This window comes from Tiliqua scincoides, chromosome 4 (assembly GCF_035046505.1).
Source record: "Tiliqua scincoides isolate rTilSci1 chromosome 4, rTilSci1.hap2, whole genome shotgun sequence".
In the NCBI taxonomy this organism is placed as follows: Eukaryota; Metazoa; Chordata; class Lepidosauria; order Squamata; family Scincidae; genus Tiliqua; species Tiliqua scincoides.
Genome location: NC_089824.1, coordinates 179,416,385 through 179,442,629, shown reverse-complemented (window position 1 = coordinate 179,442,629; position 26,245 = coordinate 179,416,385). Strand labels below are relative to the sequence as shown.

Genomic DNA, 26,245 nt, shown 5'->3' with positions numbered 1-26,245 from the left:
CACACTGCGTAGCAGCATGCAAGGCAAGGGGCTAGAAGTGCCTCCCTCCATCTTCCCTTTGCTGAGGATTGCTGCATCCAGAATACCAGTCCTGAAAGTTGTGTGGAAGGCAATGGAGGAGGGTGATTGGCAGATAAGTAGAAAATCCAGCTCAGTATTTAGTTCAGCTTGGGGGGAAAAAATGGAGGTCATAATGTTCATGGACTGCTGGCAGTTATCGAAGGATTGAACCAGATGTACAGGTAGAACATAGAGATACATATATAGAAAATCCATCAACCTCACAATACCCCTTATTGTCACAGTGTACAGCCAACCAGACTCATGGACTGTATTTTCTTGTTCATTCTCCAAATGTGCTGTGCTTAACTATTAGCAGTTAAGAATCATAATCTATGTTAAATCTCTTATGATAAAACTATAATTATTGATTTGATTCTATTTCATGATTCAATTAAAACAATAAAAGTAGGAAGTTCACTGGACTTGGCACACATTAAGGAATAATCAAGCAACTAAACAGGGCACAATCCTAACCAACTTTCCAGCACTGGCAGAGCTGTGCTAGTGGATATGTGCTGCATCCTGCAGCTGGGTGGCAGTCACGGAGGCCTCATAGTAAGGGAATGTTTGTTTCCTTACCTCAGAGTTGCATTGCCCTTATCCCGGTGCTGGAAAGTTGGTTAGGATTGCACCCTAAGGCATTAATTTGGGACAGAAACAAACAAGATGTCCTAAACACATTTATTTCCTCACAGATGCACATGAACTTAGATGAAATCTTCATGTTCTTTTGTTCCTATCTTAATATGTCCAGAGAAAACCCTAACTAATGTAGCTAGCATTTCTGCTTTCCAGAATGGGACGTAATCCAAACCAAGGCTTATTACTACATACCCCTGGCACACATGGGCACAGGAGGGTTCCATGTGCCATCAAACTGGCATGCCGTTGTATGGTTGCCTTTCAGTTTGTAGCCAGAATTGCATTCCAATGTGATTATCTCCGTGGGTTTAAACAGTGCTTGAGAACCTGCTATTCTTCCATTTTGAATATCTGGTCTTACACAGCCGGTGACTGAAAATGAAAACATAACATCTCTATTACACTCCACAGTGCATAAGAGCTGAAAAAAGGTTCCCTGCTTCCCAGCCAATCCACCCCTCTGTTCCATTACACATCATCTGCAGTGCTGCTGCTACCCTGGGAACTGCAGCATTCTGAAGCAAACAGAGCAAAGATGGTTATATCTCTTCCCATTCCATTTCCAGCCCTGACATGCTGCTATGCAGCATAACAGAACTTTAGTAGCATCCAGGAAATGGCATTTTTTTCAGTCTTAGTGCTTAGATAAAATAAAATATTTCAGGAGATACAGGTCCAACCTTGTTATACATGGATTTTTTAAACCCGAATTTGATTCAACACGAATGGCCACTGCAAATGAGAAGGAATGTGCTGATCCCTGGAGAAGGGAAAAAAATGCATCCCTTTAAAATTACAGTTTAAAAAACTGCTTTTTACTGTTGTAGAGAGACAGATGCCTGTGATTACAGATATAACTTAATTATCTACAAATTTTTCTATCTCAACGTGATGAGAAGTACCCTTTAAATTAAAGGAAAACAGTCCTTTACCGATAGCCTCAATAATGCAAGAGAGGGTAGCCGGCTGACAATCCATCAGTCATTCTCTCTGCAGGCTTCACTCCTCCCTTTCCCCTGAGCATGTGAAGGAACTCTTAATGGCAGTGATTATCACCTTCTCCATTCTTTTTCCCTCACTGTGGCCCCTGGTGAAGGGTGGGATTGCTGCCTCCTAGCGAAGCCTAAGCTCCTGGAGAGAGACTGATTGCCTCTGTGTGCATTTCAAAAGGTCCGCAAGGCTGTTTTTAAATCACCGCAGCGAAGGGACTTTAAATTGATTTGCTTTTGTGTGTTTTTTGCCATCCACATGAGTCCTGGGAACAGAACCCTCACGAATAATGAGACTCAACCTGTACTTGTGCTCCAGGACATTGTGTAGCTGCATGTAAGAGGCTGGAGTGGAGGTGTCACCCTTTCTCTGTTTTCCCACTTGCTGAGGAATGCTGTACCCACTAGCAGAGCATAAGCCCGGAAATTAGCTTGAAAGGTAAGAGAAGAGAAGACTGGCAGGTGGGTAGATAATCCAGCTTGCTTTCAAACCCAACAAATTGGTGATAGTAATCTTTCCTACAAGCCTTTTCCTGAGGCAGTAAACACGAGTTCACATACATTGCCTGCCTTTACACTTAGGGGCAGGTTGATTCCAAGATCCAGAAGACAGACAGTGAATTGTTGTTGCTCCTGTAAGATCATAGCCTGTTTCACAGTGATAAGTCACAGAGGAGCCATATGCAAAATCTTCCAGTATTTCAGTGTCTGCTTTCCCATGAGCAATCTCTGGGGGTGCAGGGCAGCCTGTGGAGAAAATATTGCAGTACAAAATTACCCATCAGAACTTTAAAAATGAAATGTTGGGTGTGAAAAACAATGCCTGGTCAAACCCCCCCCCCCCCACATAGCATGCACGTCATGCTCTATTGCAGTGGTTCACAACCTTTAGGAACCCATGGACCACTGAGGCAAAAATTGGAATTGTCATGAACCACATGCAAATGCCAGCTGTGGATGGTTGTTCTCCACCCTCTCTGGTGGTCTGTGGGGAAAGAATCTCCCAAGTGAGCACTCCCCCACAGACCATCAGAGATACGCAGCTTCCACAGTTTCCATCCTCTTCCATGGGGAAGCATCTCCCAAGGAAGCACTTCCTAATGGACTGTCAGAGATACTCCCCCCACAGACTATCAACGACTTCACTGCCAGCTGTGGACAGTCCGTTCTCTGCCCTCTCTAGTGGTCTGTAAGGGAGTGCTTGCTTGGCAAGACACTGGAAATGATCAAAAGTGATTTTTTTTCCTGAGACATCTAGGACCCCTTCTCAGGGTTTCGCGGACCACAGGTTCGGAACCTATTGGCTCATCTGCATGCCATACCATGTAGTAAATATAGAATGTACAGGCACTGAGCTTTGAGATGTCTTTGCATATTTGGCAAACCTGGCAGGCACACCTGCGACTGCGCAAACACTTTGTTATCTATGTTTAGTGTTGAAAAGCCAGTGCTCTGGAAAATAATAGAAGGTTATAGAAAGAGCTAGCCTTGAAGATGTTATGAAAAAATCATATCTATGGAATGTGTTTGCGGTTAAGCTTTTAAGCCGGCTGGTTACAGCCAGTATGAATGTCAACATCCTCTTAGAAATTTCCCTATTACGTAGCCTTATATCATGTGTTTTGAGACTTAATAAAAAGCTGGGTCAGGAGCTGGGAGACACGTCACTTCTCCCTTGATTTCATTCTTGCTCCTGCTTCCAGCCATTTTGCACCTCTATGTGTCTGTGTCTGTTGTCTAATTCTTGCCATGGCTTTTTTGCCATACCAACGCAGCATCTCAAGCTGCTCCTCAAGTAGCACTGAAATGCTACAATACCATGCTGGGAAATAGGAATGGGCTGTAAGAATACTGTACTTATAGAAAGAAAAACAGCATTCAATAAAAGTTTACTTAACCACCAAACTCCCACATACAATTAAGTGCTCCATGATATCAAGGTGTAGTTCTGTGTGTGTGCATGAAACATGAAAAGTATGGTATATAGTGAACAAAAACAGAACAAAGAGGAACCTTTGCATTTCGGGGGGTCACTCCAGTTTGCAGCACTTGAACCTCCTAAAATACAAGTCACCACATGCTCTCCAAAAAGGGAATAGCCTGTATCGCAGATGTAGAAAACAGAACTCCCCAAAGTGAAGTTTTTCCCAATATACTCTCCATGAAGAACCCTTGGGGGTAGGGGACAACGCATCACTGTAAAGAAATAATACAAAGTTCCAGCTGAGGATTCTGCATTTACAATTGCTGCACAGAATAGCTGAAGCAGAAAAATTGAAAATACCTTTACATTGAGGTAGGGGCTGACTCCATGTTCCAGAAGCTGTACAACGACTGATTGCCAGTCCATGTAGCAAGTAGCCATCATTACAGGTGTAATTCACATGTGTTCCAATAGGAAAGGCTGTCAAATTCTGGCCGCTGTGATTACCATTGGGAAGAGATGGAGGAGGTGGACACTGCAATACTGAATCAAAGCATATGAGTGTAATACTTGTCCCCAAATAAGCTTGGAAAATCCTGAGGGGCATAACAATAAAGCCAGCATCTTACTTCTTTAATAGTACATATTCTCCAACCTGTTTTACTAGCATGTGTGATTTGATGCTTCATATATCAAATTCCTAATGCACTTTTATGTTATCTTCACTGTGGGCACACACTGGGCCAATTCTTTCATTGAACTAACTACCACAGCCCCAACATCTCTTCCATGTTTTGTTGCTTGACACTTGTCGACATGCCTCTTTCTGCCTAACAGATCTACACCAGCAAAAGTACTGGCATAGATATTCATAGGCCTGGAGGTAATCATGGAATGTCCAGAGAGGTAAATAAAATTTTTCTTTACTACCCTCACAGCTGGCCTAAACTTCTGCCGGTGCACAGGATGCAGCATGGGTGGTCATGCTCCCCATGCACCTGTGTGGGATAGAACTGAACCATCAGTTAAATCTATTATCTGAGTTCATTCTATTTGAAGATTCCGTCTAAGCAATAAAATCCGAAAGCTGATATGCAAAAAACTTCATGCGAGTGGTTTTTGCTCTCAAGCGGCCTTCACACATGCCTCTCCTATTATTGCAACAGCCTTTTATTGAGAGTGAAAATATTCCTTCACATACATTGTCTGTCTTTACATTGAGCGGCAGGTTGATCCCATGATCCAGAAGACAGACAGTGAATTGTTGGTGCTCCTGTAAGCTCGTAGCCTGTTTCACAGTGATAAGTCACAGAGGAGCCATATGCAAAATCTTCCAGTATTTCAGTGTCTGCTTTCCCATGAGCAATCTCTGGGGGTGCAGGGCAACCTGTGGAGAAAATATTTCAAAACAAAAATTACCCATCAGAACAAAGGTGTTGGGGGCAAAGCCCTCCTGTTCAGTGTTAAGCTACTATACCAAATGGTTTCCATTTCTAAGAGTGCTTATCCAATGGAAAACAATGCCTACTGGTGAACACCCCCCCCCCCCAAATAGCATAGAGTTTATGCTGTATTGGCTCCTCTGCATGCTATACCATCCTGGGGAATAGGATTCGGATGTAAAAGTTCTGTACTTATACAATGAGGCAGATGCTGCAAGACTAAAGCAAAGCAGATGAGTGTGATGCTTTCCCCCCCAAAAGCTGTGGAAAACCCTGATGGGCCTAACAATAAAGCCAGAATCTTACTTCTTTGATTGTATACAGTCCACAACCTCTTTTACTAGAGCATATAATTTGATGTGTCACATATCAAATCCCTGCTGCACCTTTATGTCATCTTCACTGCCGGCACACACTTGGCCAATTCTTTCTTTGAACTAACCAACAAAACTCCAATATCTCTTCCATGTTTTCTTGCTCTACACTTGTTGATATTCAACCACATGTGCCATTTCATTGTCCATTTAAACATTATGTAGATTCCAGTGTCCTTCAACCATGCTTTTCAATTTCATGTATAAATAGCTTTCCTGCTACCCAGACCTGGATGAATAACCATCCCTCTTTACCCCAGTACAGTGTTTTTAACCAATAAGGGGCACACTGTATTTATAAACTCAATTAATTAAGGTTGATTTTGTTGTGGAGAGGTGGCTACTAAATCTTGTTTGACCCCAGGAGCGGGTTTTGCCTCGACTGTCACTTTTTAAAAATCCCGGGCCTGACATCACTTCCGGGGCATCATTTTGAGCTCTGCACTGGGCTACACTATCATTAGCTACTCCACTGACTGTACCAAATGGTTTCCATTACTAAGAGTGCTTATCTAATGAAAAACAATCCTACTTGTCAACCCCCCCCCCCACCTGCCATAACATGCAGTTCATGTTCTGTTGGCTAATTTGCATGCAATAGCATGGTGGGGGATAGGATTGTGCTTTAAGAGTACTGTTCTTACACAATGAAAAACTGTGCTCAATAAAAGTTTACATAACTCTGAGTCCAATCCTCGGTTTGACACGCGTCTCAAATGTGCCATAAGGTACATTTGCAAGGCCTAAAGCCGGGCAAGGGACCGTGCTAGCCCAGCGCTGGCTGGCCCTGGGCTAGTGCCTGGCCTCTGCCACTTGGTGGTTGCATGGACCGCCAAGATACAGAGAGGAAACTGGGGGTGGGGGGAGGTGTGGAGGAGGCGTTCAGGGAAAGCCAGCAGAGGGCAAGGAGGAGGCGTGATGGAGATGCAGGGAGAGGGCAGGGAGAGGCATGTCATGGGAGGGAGGTGGGATCAGTGGAGCTCTCCTCCACCGAATCCTGAGCATTTGTGAGGGTCTCGCTGCCCGACATGAACGCTCTTCCCTCACTGCCGACCTTTTTGTCGGTGGTGAATCGCATAGCCCCATTGGAGGGCTACTTCCCTTACCCGGGGGACGAAAGTCCCCTTCTCCCACGGTGCCCCCACAGCTGCCTGAGGTGCAAAGGATGCAGTGGATGCTGACCACAGGAGCTCAGGATTGGGCTGTTAGCCTCCACACTCCCACATACAATTAAGTGCTCCATGATATCAAGGTGTAGTTCTGTGTGTGCGCATGAAAGAAATTATGAATCATAGACAGCAAATAAAAACAGAACAAAAAGGAACCTTTGCATTTCGGGGGGTCACTCCAGTTTGCAGAGCTTGAACCTCCTAAAACACAGGTCACCACACACTCTCCAACAAGGGAATAGCCTGCATCGCAGATGTAGAAAACAGAACTCCCCAAAGTGAAGTTTTTCCCAATATATTTTCCATGGACAATCCTTGGGGGTACAGGACAATGCATAACTGAAATGAAAAAAAATACGAAGTTCCAACTGAGGATTCTGCCATTTACATTTGCTGCACAGAACAGCTGAAGCAGAAAAATTGAAAATACCTTTACATTGGGGTGGGGGCTGACTCCATGTTCCAGAAGCTGTACAACGACTGATTGCCAGTCCATGTAGCAAGTAGCCATCATTACAGGTGTAATTCACATGTGTTCCAATAGGAAAGGCTGTCAAATGCTGGCCACTGAGATTACCATTGGGAAGAGATGGAGGAGGTGGACACTGCAATACTGAATCAAAGCATATGAGTGTGATACTTGTCCCCAAATAAGCTTGGAAAATCCTGAGGGGCATAACAATAAAGCCAGCATCTTACTTCTTTAATAGTACATATTCTCCAACCTGTTTTACTAGCATGTGTGATTTGATGCTTCATATATCAAATCCCTGCTGCACCTTTATGTTATCTTTACTGTGGGCACACACTGGGCCAATTCTTTCATTGAACTAACTACCACAACCCCAACATCTCTTTCATGTTTTGTTGCTTGACACTTGTCGACATGCCTCTTTCTGCCTAACAGATCTACACCAGCAAAAGTGCTGGCATAGATATTCATAGGCCTGGAGGTAATCATGGAATGTCCAAAGAGGTAAATAAAATTTTTCTTTACTACCCTCACAGCTGGCCTAAACTTCTGCCGGTGCACAGGATGCAGCATGGGTGGTCATGCTCCCCATGCACCTGTGTGGGATAGAACTGAACCATCAGTTAAATCTATTATCTGAGTTCATTCTATTTGAAGATTCCGTCTAAGCAATAAAATCCAAAAGCTGATATGCAAAAAACGTCATGTGAGTGGTTTTTGCTCTCAAGCAGCCTTCACACATGCCTCTCCTATTATTGCAACAGCCTTTTATTGAGAGTGAAAATATTCCTTCACATACATTGTCTGTCTTTACATTGAGGGGCAGGTTGATCCCATGATCCAGAAGACAGACAGTGAATTGTTGGTGCTCCTGTAAGCTCGTAGCCTGTTTCACAGTGATAAGTCACAGAGGAGCCATATGCAAAATCTTCCAGTATTTCAGTGTCTGCTTTCCCATGAGCAATCTCTGGGAGTGCAGGGCAACCTGTGGAGAAAATATTTCAAAACAAAATTACCCATTAGAACTTTAAAAACAAAGGTGTTGGGGGCAAAGCCTTCCTGTTCAGTGTTAAGCTACTGTACCAAATGGTTTCCATTTCTAAGAAATGAAAAACAGTGCTCAATAAAAGTTTACTTAACTCTGAGTCCAATCCTGGGTTTGACGCGCATCGCAAATGTGCCATAAGGTACATTTGCAAGGCCTAAAGCCGGGCTAGCGACCGTGCTAGCCCAGCACTGGCTGGCCCTGGGCTAGCGCTTGGTCTCTGCCACTTGGCAGTCGCATGGACTGCCAAGACACGGAGAGGAAACTGGGGGCAGAGGGAGGTGTGGAGGAGGCATTCAGCAAAAGCGGGCAGAGGGCGAGGAGGAGGCGTGATGGAGATGCAGGGAGAGGGCAGGGAGAGGAATGTCAGGGGAGGGAGCATGGAGGTGGGATCAGTGGAGCTCTGCTCCACCGATTCCTGAGCATTCGTGAGGGTCATACTGCCCGACATTAACGCTCTTCCCTCACTGCCGACCTTTTTGTCGGTGGTGAATCGAGTAGCCCCACTGCAGGGCTACTTCCCTTACCTGGGGGGACGAAAGTCCCCTTCTCCCACGGTGCCCCCACGGCTGCCTGAGGTGCAAAGAATGCAGTGGATGCTGACCACAGGAGCTCAAGTTTGGGCTGTTAGCCTCCCCACTCCCACATACAATTAAGTGCTCCACGATATCAAGGTGTAGTTCTGTGTGTGTACATGAAAGAAATTATGAATCATAGACAGCAAATAAAAACAGAACAAAGAGGAACCTTTGCATTTCGGGGGCTCACTCCAGTTTGCAGAGCTTGAACTTCCTAAAACACAGGTCACCACACGCTTTCCAACAAGGGAATAGCCTGCATCGCAGATGTAAAAAACAGAACTCCCCAAAGTGAAGTTTATCTCGTAATACTCTCCATGGAGAACCCTTGGGGGTAGGGGACAACGCATCACTGTAAAGAAATAATACAAAGTTCCAACTGAGGATTCCGCCATTTACATTTGCCTTGCAGAATAGCTAAAGCAGAAAAATTTAATGTACCTTCACATTGGGGTCGGCGCTGACTCCATGTTCCAGAAGCTGTACAACGACTGATTGCTGTTCCACGTAGCAAGTAGCCATCATTACAGGTGTAATGCACTTGTGTTCCAAAAGGAAAACTTGTCAAATGCTGGCCTCTGAGATTACCATTGGGAAGAGATGGAGGAGGTAGACACTGCAATACTAAATCAAACCAGTGATTTGTGTTTTAGTGTGATGCTTGTCCCCAAACAAGCTGTGGAGACGCCTGATGGGCATAACAATAAAGCCAGAATCTTACTTCTTTGATAGAACAGGTTGAGTTTCATCCCAGAACTCAGCTGGATGGCAAAAATCTCCTTAAAGCAAATCCATTTAAAAAACAATGTCCCTTTCCTGGGCAATTTAAAGACAGCCCTGCTGACCTTTGTGATATAAGATGGAGTCATTAAGCAGACAATCAAACAATCCGTCTCCCTCCAGGAGCTTAGAAAGGCTTCACTAGGAGCCACCAACCTCTCACTTCACTTAAAGCAAAGTGATTATCTTTCTTTCATGCGCTCAGGGGGAAGGGAGGGGTCATTGAAGTCTTTCTAAGTGCCTGGAGAGAGAATGATTGATGAATTGTCAGCTAGCTGCCCTCTCGCATTAATGAGGCTATTGTTAACAACCGTTTTCCTTTAATTTAAAGGGCCCTTCTCATCATGTTGAGATAGAAAAATGTGGATATTTCCACAGATGAAAAATCTGTGGATAATTTGGTTATACCTGTAATCGCTTGCATGACTGTCTCTTTACAAGTGAGAAAAGCAGATTTTTTTTTTTAAACTGTGATTCTAAAGGGGTGCATTTTTCCCCATCTCCAGGGATCAGCACATTCCTTCTCATTTGCAGTGGCCAACAGTGTTGAGTCAAATCTGGGTATAAAAAATCCATATATAACAAGGTTGGACCTGTATCTGGTCCACAACCTGTATTACTAATTTATGTAATTTGATGCTTCACATATCAAATCCCTGCTGCACCCTTATGTTATCTTCACTGCGGGAACACGCTTGGCCAATTCTTTCATTGAACTAGCCATCACAACCCCAATATCTCTTCCATGTTTTGTTGCTTTACACTTATTAAGATTCAACCACATGTGCCATTTCAGTGTCCATGTAAACATTATGTAGGTGACAATGTACTTTAACCATGATTTCCAATTTCCTGTATAAATATCATTTCTGCAATCCAGAACAGGATGAAATCCAACTGAATCTTTACTGCTACTTACCCCTAGCACAGACGGGAACAGGAGGGTTCCATGTGCCATCAAACTGGCACTGAGTTGTACGGTTGCCTTTCAGCATATGGCCATGGTCACATTCAAATGTAATTCGCTCCATGGGGTTAAACCATACTTGAAATCCTACTGTTCTTCCATTCAGAATTTTTGGTCTTTCACAGCCAGTGACTGAATTTGAAAATACAAGATCACTATGAGACTTCACATTGTACAGAAGCTGGACAAAAAATTCCCTGCTTCTCAGCTGGTTCCCCCATCTGTTCCCTTCTACATCACATGCTGTTCTGTTGCTATCCTTGCTGTTGCAGTATTCCACAGCAAGCAGGAAGATGGAGGGAAGATCTCTCTCCTCTTCCCTTTCCAGCCCTGATGGTCCAACTCTATCTGTATAATCTGCTGGTGTACCGCGCAGTTCATTGTTCTGGCAGCCTCTTCACTAGTCTGCAGAGCACTGCTGCTGATGGAGCAAGGCCTAAAAGGACTTGGGTTGCCTGGTGCATGCCACAGGAGAGCCACCTGTGGATTTATGCTTGCAGTGCAGACAGAATGGGGTGAGGATCTGGCTGGGATGGGGTGGATCACGGACACACTTTGGCAGGTGTGGTGTCTGCCATATCACATCCTAGGCCTGACACGCTCCTGTCTAACAACGCAATCCTATCTTGCACTGGAACAAGCAGAAAAAGTGAAAACACCTTCCTAGTGGAGTAGGTGCTGACACCATGTTCCAAGAGCTGCACAGTCAGTGGCATCACTACGGGGGCGTGAACCACACTGGGTGATGTGCAATGGAGTGACACTACTAGTGACCAAGATTACTGAAATTGTGGTTTGTAGGAATAATACCATCATGTTATATACCATTCAGTGTGTAGTTTATAGCAGAATGTAATAAAACAGAGTTAAATATCTCCATTATATCAAAAAGTTATGGCAAAAAAAACCCCAGAAAACGAATGCAACGATCTTATAACAAAGAAGTACATTTTCTTAATTCAAAACAGACCAATGAGACTGATTGTTCAAAGAGCCAATGATATGTTATTATGAATAGGAATATATATATATAATCAATCAATGTGTAATTTCATGCAGAATGCAATGAAACAGACCACATTGAAACATCTGTGTTCTAACCAAATGTATAGTCAAAAAATCAGTGGGAGTGGGGCGATGGTACATCACTGCACCCACTACCAGGGCCTACGAGAGGAATTTTAGCAGGGGGTACAAAGTTTCTTCTGGACCCCTTCCCAAAGAGGAAGGGGGCAATGGGGGCAGACAGAACGGGGGGGGGGCAAAATAGGGCAGGGGAGGGTGCTGACAGCCACAATAGTCTTTGGAGCTCAGGTCTACTACACTTCTCTACTTCTCTACTTCTCTTCTCTACTACTACAGGTCTACCCAACCATGCGGCATTAGCAGCTAGATAAAATAATGTGGAAAACCGAACACACTCCTAAGTCTCGCTAAAATTTTTGAAATATAGAAAATGGATGGCAGAATATTAGCATTATCATATTTAGGCTCACACTAGAATGGATCAAAATGAACCTCTGCAGCAGCTGTAACCTCATAGCTGGGTCCCTGAACTTCTATACACTCCTTCATGGTTATGGGATCCACAAGCCAAAGAGCTACTGTAGCAGGCCAGTTTCCTCCCAGATTTGACACTGTGTTAAAGGAGAGTCATGGATGCTTTCATGGGACTGGTGTGTATAGCTTGCAGCAGCAGTTAACACTGCATGCAAATGGTCGTGCCCCAGCTTTATGTGCTGGCAGTTAGTTCCAGTAAGATAGGAAAATGTCAGGTCCCAGGAACTTTCTGGGCCCCCTCCTTTGGCTCTTGGACCCCCTTTCTGACCTTGGGCCTGGGTACAAATTACCCCCTTTACCCCCCCTCTCCTAGGCCCTGCCCACTACATGGGAGAAGGTTCACCATGCGAGTGACACACTGGTCTCCTGTACCTGGTGATGCAAACCCTAGTGACACCACTGTGTACAACAACTGATCGCCATTCCATACTGCAAGTAGCCATAGTTACAACTGTAACACACATATGTTCCAAGAGGAAAACTTGTCAAATGCTGGCTACTGTGATTACCATTGGAAAGAGAGGGAGGAAGCAGACACTGCAATAGTAAATCAATGCATATGAGTGTGATATGTATGTAATCACCTATCAAGTCCCTGGAGTACATGTATGCTTTCTTCATTGCAGACACAGTCTTGGCCAATGCTTTTTTTGAACTAACTACCACAAAGCCAACCCCAAGATCTCTTTCATGGTTCCTCACTGACAGCTCAGACCATCAGCGTATCTGTGCATGTTGGAGATTTTGTTTAAAGGTGCATTGCTGAATGTTTACATTCATCCATGTTTGCCATTCATGAGTTTGGAGAGGTTAATTGGGAGCACTTCACAGCCTGCTTTGGTTTCCACTATTTTGAGTAGTTTTATGTCATCTGCAAACTTGACCAACTTGCTGTTTTACTCATATATCCAGATCATTTGTGAAAAAGTTCAAAAAATACTAATTGCAGGACAGATTCTTGGGGGACCCCACTTCTTACTTCTCTCTACTGTGAGGATTAACCAATAAGTCTTATACTCTGCTTCTTCTGCTCTAACCAGTTACCAGACTATTTAAAAAAAAAAACCTCATCTGCCACGTAGTTTATCTAACAACATTTGGTGAGGGATGTTGTCAAAAATTCCTCAAAAGTCTATATATATACACAACAACAAGTGAGTCACCTCTAGTCATGGACCTGTTGAAGCCCACAAAGAACTTGAGTAGGATACTAAGGCAGAACTCGCTCCTTGCAGGAACCATACTGACTTCTTCAGCAAGGTTCATTCTTCTGTATGCATCAAAGTTTTATCTAATTATCGTTCCCGTTAGTTTACCCATAACAGATATTAAGTTGAACAGATATTGAGAGCGCAATTCAGCCCTTCACTTGGGCTGGTGCAAGTCCCTTGCACCGGCCCAAAAGGGTCACAAACGTGCCGTAAGGCATGTTTGCACCTCTTCAGGAGGAAGCCAGACCGGTGCTCACAGGACTGCCGGCCTGCAGCGGCTGATGCAAGCCTTTGCACCAGCTTCTTCTGCAAATCTTGCGTCAGACCGCTTGGGTCGATGCAAGGCTCTGGAGTGGGCAGGAGGGAGGTGAGAGGGAAGTGTTCCTGGGTGGGGGGAGGGCGGGGGGAGGGCAGGCAATGGGTGGCCCCAGGGGCAGGCAGGTGGGGAGCGGGAAGCAGGGCTGGGATCCAGCAGTTATGCTGGATCACAACCCCTGTTGTCGGGGTGAATGAAGTGGCTTCAAGCCGCTCTGCTCTCCTTGGACTTGTGCCACCTGAGGAGGTAGCACAAGTCCGAGGAGAGCCATTGGGCCAACGGTGCCTTACCCAGGGGTAGGGGAAAAGTTTCCCCTTGGGCACTATCCTGTGCTGGATACAGCGCAAGCCTCTTGGCTTGCCTGTTCCAGCACAGGATAGGATTGTGTCCTAAGTTTAAGATGAACAAGCCTTGCTGAGCGAGAATCAGCATGGCTTCTCTAGTTGTAAATCTTTCCTCACAAACCTTTTAGAATTCTTTGAAAAGGTGAACAGGCATGTGGATGCGGAAGAACCTGCAGAAATTATATATTTGGACTTTCAGAAGGTGTCTGATACAGTCCCTCACCAAAGGCTGCTGAGAATACTCCACAGTCAGGGAATTAGAATGTCCGCTCCTGGATTAGGAACTGGTTGATTACCAGGAAACAGAGAGTGGGTATTAATGAACAATTTTCACAGTGGAGAGAGGTGTGCCCAAGGATCTGCCCTGGGTCTGGTGCTTTTCAACCTGTTCATAAATGACTTGGAGAAAGGGTGAAGCAGCGAGGTGGCTAAGTTTGCAGATGACAGCAACCTTTTTTGAGTGGTGAAGACCAGAAGAGATTGTGAGGAGCTCCAGAAGGATCTCTCCAAATTGGGAGAATGGGCAGCAAAATGGCAAATGCAAGTAAGTGTAAAGTAATGCATATTGGGGCAAAAATATGAAAACTTCACATATAGGCTAATGGGTTCTGAGCTGTCTGTGATGGATCAAAAGATGGATCTTTGGGTGCTTGTGGATGGTTCAATGAAAATGTCAACCCAATGTGCTATATATGGTAAACAAGGCTAATTCTATGCTTGGGATAATTAGAAAAGGTATTGAGAATAAAACAGCTCATATTATAATGACATTGTACAAATCAATGGTTGGGCCACACCTGGAGTACTGCATCCAGTTCTGGTTGCCACATCTCAAAAAGGATATCACGGAAAAGGAAAAGGTGAAAAAAAGAGTGACTAAAATTACTGGGCTGGGACACCTCCCTTATGAGGAAAGGCTACAGCGTATGGGGCTCTTCAGTCTGGAAAAAAGACGCCTGAGGGGGGACATGATTGAGATATACAAAATTATGCAGGGGAGGGATAGAGTGGATAGAGCAGCAATTTTCAATCTTTTTCATTTCATAGTACGCTGACAAGGCAGTAAAATTGTCAAGTCGCACCATCTGTTTTTTGACAATTGACAAGGTACATCACACTGATAGCAGGGGCTCACATCCTCTGGTGGCCCTCCTAACAAATGATCCTCCCCCAAACTCCCGCAGCACGCCTGCAGACAATCCACGGCACACCAGTGTGCCATGGCACAGTGGCTGAAAATGGTTAGGATAGAGAGATGCTCTTTTCCCTCTCACATTCCAGAATCAGGGGACATCTGCTAAAACTGAACATTGGGGGAGTTAAACAGACCAAAGAAAATATTTCTTTAGCCTGTAGTTAGTGTGTGGAACTCCTTGCCACAGGATATGGTGATGGCATCTGACCTAGATATCTTTAAAAGGGGTTTGGACAAATTTATGGAGGAAAAGTCCATCACAGGTTACAAGCCATGACGGTTATGTGCAATCTCCTGATTTTTGAAGTGGGTTATGTTAGAATACCAGATGCAAGGGGTGGCACCGGGATGCAGGTCTCTTGTTGTCTTGTGTGTTCCCTAGGCATCATGTAGGAAAGTCTAGCTTGTGTAGTTAACATTCAAGCAGGGACAACCCTCAAGGAGAAAAATCTTGACAAACTGCTATCTCATCTTGCCCAGAAGGGAAAGGCATTAGCTACCACTAGTGATCAGAAGAAGCTAAGCCATCAAAGTCAATACTACTGCTAGAAAAAGGCACAGATGCCCAGAGAGAACAGCCTTTTCCTTTTCTTCTTCCTTTCAGTACCCTGTGGGTACCCTGCCCTCCCTTGCATCTGACACAGCCCATTTCTAAAATCAGGAGGTTGCATATGCCCATTTCTGCTTGAAGACTGCGGCGGAAGCATTTGGGCCTCGTCGCCACCCGTAGCTTCCTTAGCAACAGGCTCTGGGAGCACGGCCTGGCCGGGAGCGCACGCCGTGGAGCCCTCTGTGCGGGGGGGGGGGGGCGAGAAAGGGGCGGTCGCCACTGCTCCTCTGCAGGCGCTTGGTAAGTGGAGGGAAGGAGAGGGGGCTCAGTGTCATCCCTGTTGCCTCCTGCCGCCCTTTCCTACATGAGCAACAGAAGAACACGTGAAACCCACACCTCCGCAATACACACGGTCACTCCACACTCCATTTATTCCATCCTTCGTAGTACAGTGAATAGAGGCATTTCCAACCATGGGGTAGCCTTCCTCGCAGGTGTAAGTCACAGAAGTTGCAAAGGAGAAGTCCTCCCTGTACTTGCCAGAATGCTTGCCATGGGGAACATCTGGTGGCAGAGAACATGAAATGCCTAGAGAGAGGCAAGAAGTGTATATTGAATATTACTATTTCTCTGATGTGTTCCACTTTAAAGGAGACATTCTTTGTTTATTGGCAACTGTTGGAATCAACAAATAAAACTAAGGGAGTATACACACACAATTAGAGGAATTTGGAAAGTTCATTAATTCTATTTGTTACATTTATGTCTCGCCTTTCTTCCATCATCTTAGAACTACAAAGGACTTCCCCATCCAGTCAGTGCCCAGTCCCAGATCTTTAGACTGTTTCACATGCCTTCAGCCAGACCAGATTGCAAAATACGCAAAACTTGCATAATCTATCAGCAATATCTCCTGCACCATCATGCTGTACTAAATGCTTGTTTCATAATTGAGTCACATTCAATAGCTTCAGTTAGGCCTGCACAAGCGAAGTGATTTGGGACCATTGAGGATGTTGAATTTCCTGTAGGCAGAAGTACAACTCCAAATCCTATATTTTCCCACAGACTTCCTGTGACCCTGCTCTGTGATGCTGCTGCACTAGACCAAGCACACACTTATACTACCTGTCCTTACCGGATTAATTTTGCAGTGTTCCTTGTGCACTTAAATTGAATTGGCCAGGAGCCAAATAAGAATACTGTTTACATGCCTATATTTAATTATGTCTCTTACTTACGCTGGCAAAGGGGAAGCTCACCAGTCCACATGACCTGCCGGCCAGACACTACACACTGCCTGGAAGACTGACCAATCTGCTTATGCCTGCATTGGAAGGGAAGCAATTCTGGATTATTATTTTCTCATTGACATGGGCAAAACAGGGAAACTAGGAACTCAAATGTTCATTCTTTTCACTTATCCACAGTAAACTATGAATATTGCATATCCTGTGAGGATCACTGCAGGGAAGCAGAATCCTTGTCAGTCAGGGTTCTACAGATATCTCTTACAAGTACTTAGTCCTTGGTGTTCAAATGAGTCCTAGTTAATCCTGCATATTTTCATTTGGTGAAATCCTTTGGAAAGTAATGTTGCCTACAAGCTTTTTTATCTGCATGTTGCTACTGACAAGTTTATTTTCACATGGCATTGGGTGTATGTCAGGAGAGCGTGACCTAGGTTGGTTTTGTGGCATTTGAATTAGACCGATGGCAGGAGGCCTCAGGTTTCACAGTCCTCAAGGAAGGCCACAACTTTATTCTGTGAGAACACACACACACACACACACACACACACACACCACTCCAAGTGGCTGCCTTGCTTTGCCATAATTTTCCATAAGTTTCTTTTGGAAAATTCCATGAATTGCTTCACTTTGCTTACATAGCACATTCAAACCTGTGAACAAAAGCTGGATCTTGAGACCTTCCTGACTTGGAGTAAACAAAGTCATTAGTGATGCAAGAGAAGAGTCCCCAAAGCTAGCTGCTCTCATCCACTCCATGGCTAAACCCAATCAAGAGGTGCATGTTTATTGAGCTATTGGCCACCAGAGCAAATCAAGAGTTGGTTGCCACACCCTTGGCAGAATGCAAAACTACAGAGGCACCCATTGCAAGATAGAGATGAGCAATCAAGGGCCACCAGAACACAAAAGAAAGATCCTGGATGAGCTTACCCCACAAAAGATCCTATATGGGAATTCAGGAGATAAAAAGCTGGGTCAAAAACCCTGTGTGCTCTGTGGTAGGAGATTCACTGTGGTAAGCCCTCTTTAAGATAGGCCATAAGTGATGGGAAAAGTGCTACCAGCTAATATTTATTGTTTGGTGTGGAGAAATTAACCAGAAAAAAAAAATGTTTGCACCCTAGTTGCTTACCCTTCATCACAGATGTAATTTACAGTGGAACCAAGAAGAAGGCCATCTGGAACAATCAACCGACCATTTTCTGGTTCTCCTGGATAACCACATGATCTTCCTAGCACAAAATAGCATATATGTCATTTTTCCAATGTTGTACATTTCCTTGAAAACAAATGCATTCACATGGGAATAATTACACCACCTATATGAAAGCCACTGAGATAATGCAAGTCTCAGGCAGAATTACTTCTAGAAGCCCTATTTGATTCTTTCTCCCTCTCCAATAGATAGTACAGCAATGTGAAGAGACTCACTTCTGCAGAATTCCTGAGCTTCTGCCCATTTCTGGCCCGTAAGGCACTTCACAGAGGCCTTCAACCCAGGATGTTTTGCATAGCCTCGTCGGCATACGTAGTTCACAGTGGTGCCAACAGGAAAGGAATTATTCTCTTGATCCTTATTGGCTAGCTCAGCAAAGTTTAACTTAATTGGGGGGCCACAATTACCTACTGGTAAAGACAAAGATAGAGGAAATTGTTCTCAACGGGAAATATTCCATGGAACTTACCAATGAGAGGAAGAACTTCATTTGAATCTACTTCCCATCATCAAAACAATTTCCAGTTCCTTCATAAGAACAATCATTCCCACCCTGCCCCCGACCCCACAGAGGCCTCTCCAGGCAGCCTGATCCAGCACAAATTTCCCCATGCTGATGGCGTGGCGCCAGCATGGCTTCTGTTACTTCCCATGGGGGAATTTAGCAGGTGGAAAGCCTCCTTGGGGTAAGCCACCTATCCTGCCCCCCTCCTGAGCCCAATCCCCCCTACTGTTCCACCCTTTCTCCACCCTCCCCTTGCCTCTGAGCTACCCAGCAGGAACATACCACATCCTGCGCACATGGGGGCTGGCACAGGCTTTCCCACCAGTGCTGACAACTGCTATGCCATTGCAAAATGCTTTAGGGCATGTTTACTGTGGCTAGCACCAATGCAGCGGGTGCTATGCCGGCGCAGAGGCCAGCTAGGATTGTGCCCACAATCACACAATAATTTTTCCCTAGATTGTCCTGGAATCACTTTTCTTTCATTTCACCCTGCCACCTATTAATTTCCGTCCCAACTCAGAATATAGCCAGATAACACATTAGACCAAGGGAAGTACTGCTTAATGGTTAGTGCTCATGCACCCTTTCCTCTTTTCCACTTTCCCGTTTAACAGGGTCAGCAGTGGAAAGAGGGGAGGGCATGGTAGTTCTCTCTATTGCCCCACTCCCAAAGAAGACCAGGCAGAGGGTGGCCAACTGGGGAAAACCATCCCTTCCAAGAGAACATAAAAGCCCAGGGGTTCTTATTTAAAATCAAACTGCAGTGGTATCAGATGTAATGATCCACTGAATTACCCATGAACACAGACTAGGAAGGCAGGGAGTCGAAACATAAGCAGTTTATTATAAACCCTATAAAGCGTGCACACATACAAACAATAGCTCAACCAAATTAGATGCAGTAACTATTAATGGCCAACTGAGGGAGCCAGGACACTACACATAACTAACATTAGGAACCCATACCATTTGTAGACTGGCTTGGAGATAAAAGAGCAAACAACAGAAAATTAATTCCCCAAATGTATCTAGTTAGAAATACTAGGAATCCTTGTCCTTGCACTTACTGAAGAAGACGTGCCTTCTACAAACCACCACAGATTTCCTGGGAGACCTGGCAGAAACTCCCATGAGCACCCTTGTGTTTGAGCTTAAGTGACTTAAGTTTGATTATGTCAAAGAGTTACCTGATTGGAGCAGTGAAAACCACCTGGCCACTCTATCCCCCCATTTTATCTAGGCAGGCAGATGATTTCACAAAGCATCAAACACTAAGTGATGTGCTTAGTTAGCTCATGTATCTGCACATTGATCTTTTGTGCGTGCTGTGCCATGCTGGCCTTTAAGAAGCTGCTCATCTGGATTTTTTTCCGAGGGGGAGAAAGGTATATTTTTGATCTGCAATGGCTGGTTTGGCACATAATATTGGAAAAGAAGCTGATAGTGCAAATGAATAAGAAGCTTACCTTCACAGCGAGGGGCTGGGAGATTCCACATGCCGGATGCTGTGCAATAAAGTGTTGCTCTTCCAATAAGATTGTAGCCAGGCTCACACGTGTAATTCACAAATATTCCATCCCTGGAAGCTGATGACTCATGGTAGCTATAAGTCGCATTTACAACATGTGGGGGTGCATGGCAGCGCATCACTGAAAGGGAAGGAGAGAAGGTGAAAGCAGAAAGGTAAATTGAAAATATGCTTGACCTTTATGGAATCATAAATATTAATCACATGTATTCAGTGAAGGTCTTATTTAGCCTGCTGTGCTCCTTTGTTTCTTCATTTCCCCACAATTGGCCATGGTAACTGTCACTGTGCTACTCCTAGGTTGCTAGTGTGTGCAGTACGGCCATTTGTTGGATCTGCCCCTGCCCCTTTCCCTCCTTGCGTGTCAAGCTTATGTTGGACCAATATTAGGTGGAAATGGGGAAATGCCACAATAACACCTGAGTGGCAGCACACCAACACCAAGCCACCAATTCACAATTGATGGACTGTGCTGGGGTTCCCATGCTCTTGGTGGCATTAATGGCAAGGCTGTGCCAGCATTAATAATAATAATAATAATAATAATAATAATAATAATAATAATAATAATAATAATAATAATAATAATAAGAAGAAGAAGAAGAAGAAGAAGAAGAAGAAGAATAAGAATAAAAAACAAACAGGTATTTCTATACCGCCTTTCTTGGTCCTCAGATTTCTCCTTAGACTTTATTCAAGGTGGTTTACATAGGCAGGCAAATTTAAATCCCATAGGGATTTAATAGCTCCCCCTGCTAAAAAGAGCATCCACTTGAAAAAGTGCCTCATACCCAGTTAGCAGGGGTGCTTCATAAAGTTAAACAGGGAAAGGATTTTAGTGCAGAATCAATTTCTTAATACAAAATCATAATGTAAGCAGCCAACATTTCAGCTACAAAATCCCTTCAGTGGTGATTATCTTGATACGTGGGGAGGTTCACTGACAGTGACAGTCAAGTGATGTAAGAGGAAAGTCTCCAGTTGCCTCTTCAGTCTTGTTTTTTCCAAGGGCATGCCAAATGTTCAAGTTCAGTAATACTACACAGAAATGTGTCCTATGCAAAACCTTTTTCTGACTATCTCCTTCTAAGGTACAAAATCTACCACCTGTAGCAGGATTTCTCTAAACAGCATAAAGAGTTGTCCCAAAATCATAGTTTCGGATGCAGAACTGATGAGAGAAATTCAGGTGAATGTTCATTTTCATTTTCAGTTTTGTATCTTCTTGAATTCTTAGGGCCAACATGAAGAAATAACTTACCTTTACAACGAGGGGCTGGGGAAGACCATGTGCCAGATCCTGTGCAAAAAATAGTTGCCTCTCCAAGAAGAACAGACCCAGGATCACATGTGTATTTCACAGACATTCCACTGGTAAACAATGTGGTTTCCATGTTGCTGCGTGTCCCATTCTGGATATAGGGTGGTGTCTGGCACTGCACAACTGAAAGAGGAAGAGAGAAACCTATGTGCAGGACCAGCACAAGGTCAACCAAATAGGGCAGAGGTTCCCAAACTCTTTAGACTGGCAGCTCCCTTGACTTACTGCCATTGGACGTGGCTCCCCATTGGGGCTACAATCCTATACATTGTATAATGCAGTGGGTTTCCATATGGTTTCTGTGCTTCCTCAGGGAGCCATGGCTCACAGTTTGGGAACCACTGAAACAGGGCAATCACTGTGGCCTCAGGAGGTCCCAAGGGCCTCTCACAATTATGCATGTAATTGTGCATCCAGTCCCCTTGGATATAGTTCAGGAATGGAATGCCATCGAACATGAGATTTACTGGGGAAAAGCACCTTAATAAAGAGTTGAATTTAGCTGAATGTAATCTGCTTAGAGAAAAAGCATTTATCTATAGCAGGGGTGCCCAAACCCCGGCCCGGGGGCCACTTGCGGCCCTCAAGGTCTCTTAATACGGCCCTCAGGGAGCCCCCAGTCTCCAATGAGCCTCTGGCCCTCCAGAGATTTGTTGAAGCCCACACTGGCCCAACGCAACTTCTCTCAGATTGACTGCGACTGTTTGACCTCTCATGTGAGCTGTGGGATGAGGGCTCCCTCCACTGCTTGCTCTTTCACATCTGTGATGCAGCAGCGGCAGCAAAGGAAAGGCCAGCCTTGCTTTGTGCAAGGCCTTTTATAGGCCTTGAGCTATTGCAAGACCTTCATTCGTTCATATAAGTTCATCTTTAATATATTCATTTATGTAAATTTATTCAAATTTGAAATGTAAATTAATTCTTTTTTTCCCCCGGCCCCCGACACAGTGTCAGAGAGCTGATGTGGCCCTCCTGCCAAAAACTTTGGACACCCCTGATCTATAGCAATATAATTTGTACCACAAGATGAAAACCATGACAACCCCAAAAAGCTGCAAAGAAATTATAAGGTGGATTGAGTTGCCAGAACACGTGTCTAAAAACGCTGCAAATAAAGTCCTTGTGCACTGTAAAATATTAATAATTTAGGTTCTGTATGAGATTAAAGCAATCTCTAACACACATTGGGGAGGTAATCTATTCTTGTTTATTATGAACAAAGGCATTTATTTATTCCAGTTGTTTTGGGTTTTTTCTCCACACTGTCTACCCTATACTATACTGAATGGCTTCAAAAGAAGATAAACTTTGCTGAACAATGACCTCTGGAAATGTCACATAATTACTTTATTCCTGAAATAAGGCAATTAACAGCCCAATCCCACCTCACTAATCCCACCTCCACCAAAGCAGCTTCACCAATGGAATATGCACTGTATCTTGTGGGGGTGGGGCAGTCCAGAGTAAGGGACTTGCATTTCCCTGGGATAAGGGAAGTGTTGTTCCCTTCCCCAGGGGTGATCCTCCACAATCCCAATGAGTCTCCTTAGAACTGTGCCAACTATTCTGCTGGCACAAGTGAGAGGAGAGTAAGGAAGAGGGGAGAGTGAATGGGGTTTGGATCTGATGCACTCTGGTGCCACCGAGATCGCCTTTATGTCCCCAATAGGATTGGGGCATCAAAATGGCTAAAACCGGAATAAAATACTTTCCAAAGGCATTTTAAGGATTTTTATGTCATATAGAAACTCATTAATTAATACTTTAAACAGCACACCAGACAATGCACATCCTGTATTTAGAGAGTAGCAAAGTGATTTGAACGCTACCATTTCAGTCAAAAAGCTGCCACAGACTCACCTTCACATTTAGGTGCTGTGGAGTTCCAGCTCCCAGACTCTGTACAATAAATTGTGCTCTCGCCTATCAGGTTGTAGCCAGGCTCGCAGCTATATTCTACAAGCACCCCACTAGTAAACAATTCTGATTTTTCCCTGTTGTGTTTCCCATTAGCAATTGTTTGAGGTGTGGAACACAGCACTGCTGGGAAGAGGGGGAGAAGCATGTTACATAAAAATAAAACGGATTCCATCGAAACATTTCCTGGATTACATTTCCCTGGCTTTGTGACACCCTTTTCTAAACACAATGAAGGACTGGATTAACAAATAATGATGTGCAACTTTATGGCAATACATTAAAATGAAAATATTATGTAGCTTCATAAGGAGGAAGAGGATGGCTCTTATCTCGAGAAACCATAATGGATGCCATTCCAATAACTGATTAACCTGGATGACCCATGTAATTTGCAAACATGAGTAAAAACCACCCTGATGGTGCTATTCATTTTCTATGCTTCCGGTGATCTTCACCGCTAAGTGGGAATTTGAACCTGGGGTTTCTTTGTATAAGGCCATCATGAACATTCACCGTGACAACATTTTTGATAGATGAGTTTCACACACACGCACAGAGAGAGGGGGGGGGGAACCTGAGCATTGCAACTTCTTCAACATGCAGAAGAAGTCTCTCTCTCTCTCTCGCTCTCTCTCTCGCTCTCTCAGTCCATGAGCACGCACATTCAGTGCCTACAAAATAGTCTTTTAACTCACAGAGGAGAAAAGACTCATAATAGTTTCTTAATTTAAGTAGAGTGGATCCTGAAAGGAAACTTAGTTATTTTGCAAGTCAGCAATTTCATACACAATCTAGGACAGTTACATCTCAATACTTGCCCAGTTCACAGTGAGGTGGAGGAGGCTCCCATGTGCCGTCAACCTGGCAATACATCTCTCCTGAGCCCACTTTTACATGGCCAGCATTGCAGTCAAATGTAACTTTGTGCTTTGGGGTGTAGGTGTTGGAATGACCGGTCACTATTCTTCCACTCTCAACTACGGGGTGTGGACACTCAGCCACTGAAAAGAAGATATGCTTTAAGACCCGCAAGGAACTGAAGGGAAGACAAAAAGGATATGCTTGTTCTCTCTTTATCTGTGCTTTTTGCTAGCAATAGTATTGACTGATGGTCAATCATTTTTGACTGATTGGCTTCCAATCACTTGCGATTACAGGTAGCTAATGGCTCTCCCTGCAGGGAAAAATGAGGTCAGTTGCTTCTGGAGATTTTTCTCCTTAAGGGTTTTCCCTGCTTGAGTGTTAACGACACAAGCTAGACTTTCCTGCTTGAGCAACAGAAGAACCAAGAACACGTGAAACCCACACCTCCACAATACACACGGTCACTCCACACTCCATTTATTCCATCCTTCGTAGTACAGTGAATTGAGGCATTTCCAACCATGGGGTAGCCTTCCTCGCAGGTGTAAGTCACAGAAGTTGCAAAGGAGAAGTCCTCCCTGTACCTGCCAGAATGCTTGCCATGGGGAACATCTGGTGGCGGAGAACATGAAATGCCTAGAGACAGGCAAGAAGTGAATATTGAAGATTGGACTGATATGTTCTGCTGCAAAAGAAACCATTCTCAGTTTAATGGCAACTGCTGGAATCAACAATTAGACACAGTCAAGAGAGTACGTACTATTCATACGTACACCAATAATTAAAAACAACATCAAGATCTCTGAAGTTCTATAAACTACCATGCAGATTACATAATACTATACAAGCATTCCATGGACTAAACATCTTGTTTAAGACTTTTCTTAGAGTACAATCCTATTCAGCTTTCCAGGGCTGATGCAGCTATGCCAACAGGGCGAATGTTGCATCCTGCGATTGGGAGACATTCACAGAGGCCTTCTTACGGTAAGGGAACATTTGTTCCCTTACTTCTGGGCTGCACTTTTGCTCCATCAGTGCTATAAAGTTGGATAGTCACTGCAGAACTGGCAAACTGAACTCCTTAAATAAAGTCAAAAAGGGGCACCTTTTTTAAATGATATTTTTCTAAAATTGTGTCCCATTCCTGTCCTGCTGAACCCAAATCAAGGCAGCTTAAAAGAATGTCAGCAAGGAAAAACAAAATACAATTAAGACAGAGCAACCCTGTCTTATTCCAATCCTCTACCATTAGTTCAGGGCCTGCCTGTGTACCAGTGGCTTGTGGAAACTGCGTCAAAGTAAGCTAGCAGTGGGGGTGGTTTGTGGGTGGTTCTGTGTGTGGAGAGGGGAGGACAGGAGGGCAGCTCATGGCAGGAGGGGGTGGATCTCTATGGCAGCAGTGCTTGCTGGAATCCTATCTCAATTTACCAGTCAAGACTCACCCCCTGAGGCCCTTCAGGCTTACACCTGCTCAATAGTTAGTGTAGGTCCAAGGAGACCTATTAGCAGCCTGGTAGTCTACTGGGAGATAGGTAAACAAATATTTGACTTACTAATACTTTATATAGCAGCTATGTTGGCGCTGCTGCATCACATAACATTGTGGGAGATCTGATTGGGGCCATAATTAAACAAAAACTAAATGACTATTTAAACATGTTTACATACTTCTATTTAATGATGGATCTTACTTACGCAGGCAAAGGGGAACCTCACCAGTCCACATGACCCGGCGGCCGGATACTACACACTGCCTGGAAGTCTGACCAATTCGCTTGTGCCTGCATTGGGAGAGAAGAAATTACGGATTGCTACTTTCTCCTGAGATGGACAGAATGGATAAACTAGGAACCCAAATGCTCATTCTTTTCCCCTACCCGTGGCAAACAATGAACCCTGTAAACCCTGTGGGGATTACCACAAGGAAGCATATGTCTAGTCAATAAGCATTCTGCAGATCTCTCTCACAACACTCAGTCCTTGTGGATATTTTCTGGAAAACCAAACCAGA

At 44.3% G+C, this 26,245-nt stretch overlaps 1 protein-coding gene across 1 annotated transcript in view; it reads right to left on the bottom strand.

Annotated features, from left to right (window-relative positions):
* LOC136648548 (complement receptor type 1-like) overlaps positions 1–26,245 on the bottom strand; it is a 60,693-nt gene that overhangs the window by 16,107 nt on the left and 18,341 nt on the right. Inside the window, exons 12-25 of the mRNA XM_066624663.1 lie at positions 25,930–26,015; positions 24,676–24,867; positions 24,186–24,368; positions 21,388–21,570; positions 18,306–18,500; positions 18,007–18,106; positions 16,863–16,948; positions 16,012–16,209; positions 10,398–10,577; positions 7,875–8,060; positions 4,835–5,005; positions 3,708–3,890; positions 2,256–2,441; positions 898–1,077 (exon numbers count right to left, since the gene is read on the bottom strand). Of these exons, the coding sequence (XP_066480760.1) occupies positions 898–1,077; positions 2,256–2,441; positions 3,708–3,890; positions 4,835–5,005; positions 7,875–8,060; positions 10,398–10,577; positions 16,012–16,209; positions 16,863–16,948; positions 18,007–18,106; positions 18,306–18,500; positions 21,388–21,570; positions 24,186–24,368; positions 24,676–24,867; positions 25,930–26,015 (2,309 nt within the window). The remainder of the gene's footprint in view (positions 1–897; positions 1,078–2,255; positions 2,442–3,707; positions 3,891–4,834; positions 5,006–7,874; positions 8,061–10,397; positions 10,578–16,011; positions 16,210–16,862; positions 16,949–18,006; positions 18,107–18,305; positions 18,501–21,387; positions 21,571–24,185; positions 24,369–24,675; positions 24,868–25,929; positions 26,016–26,245) is intronic.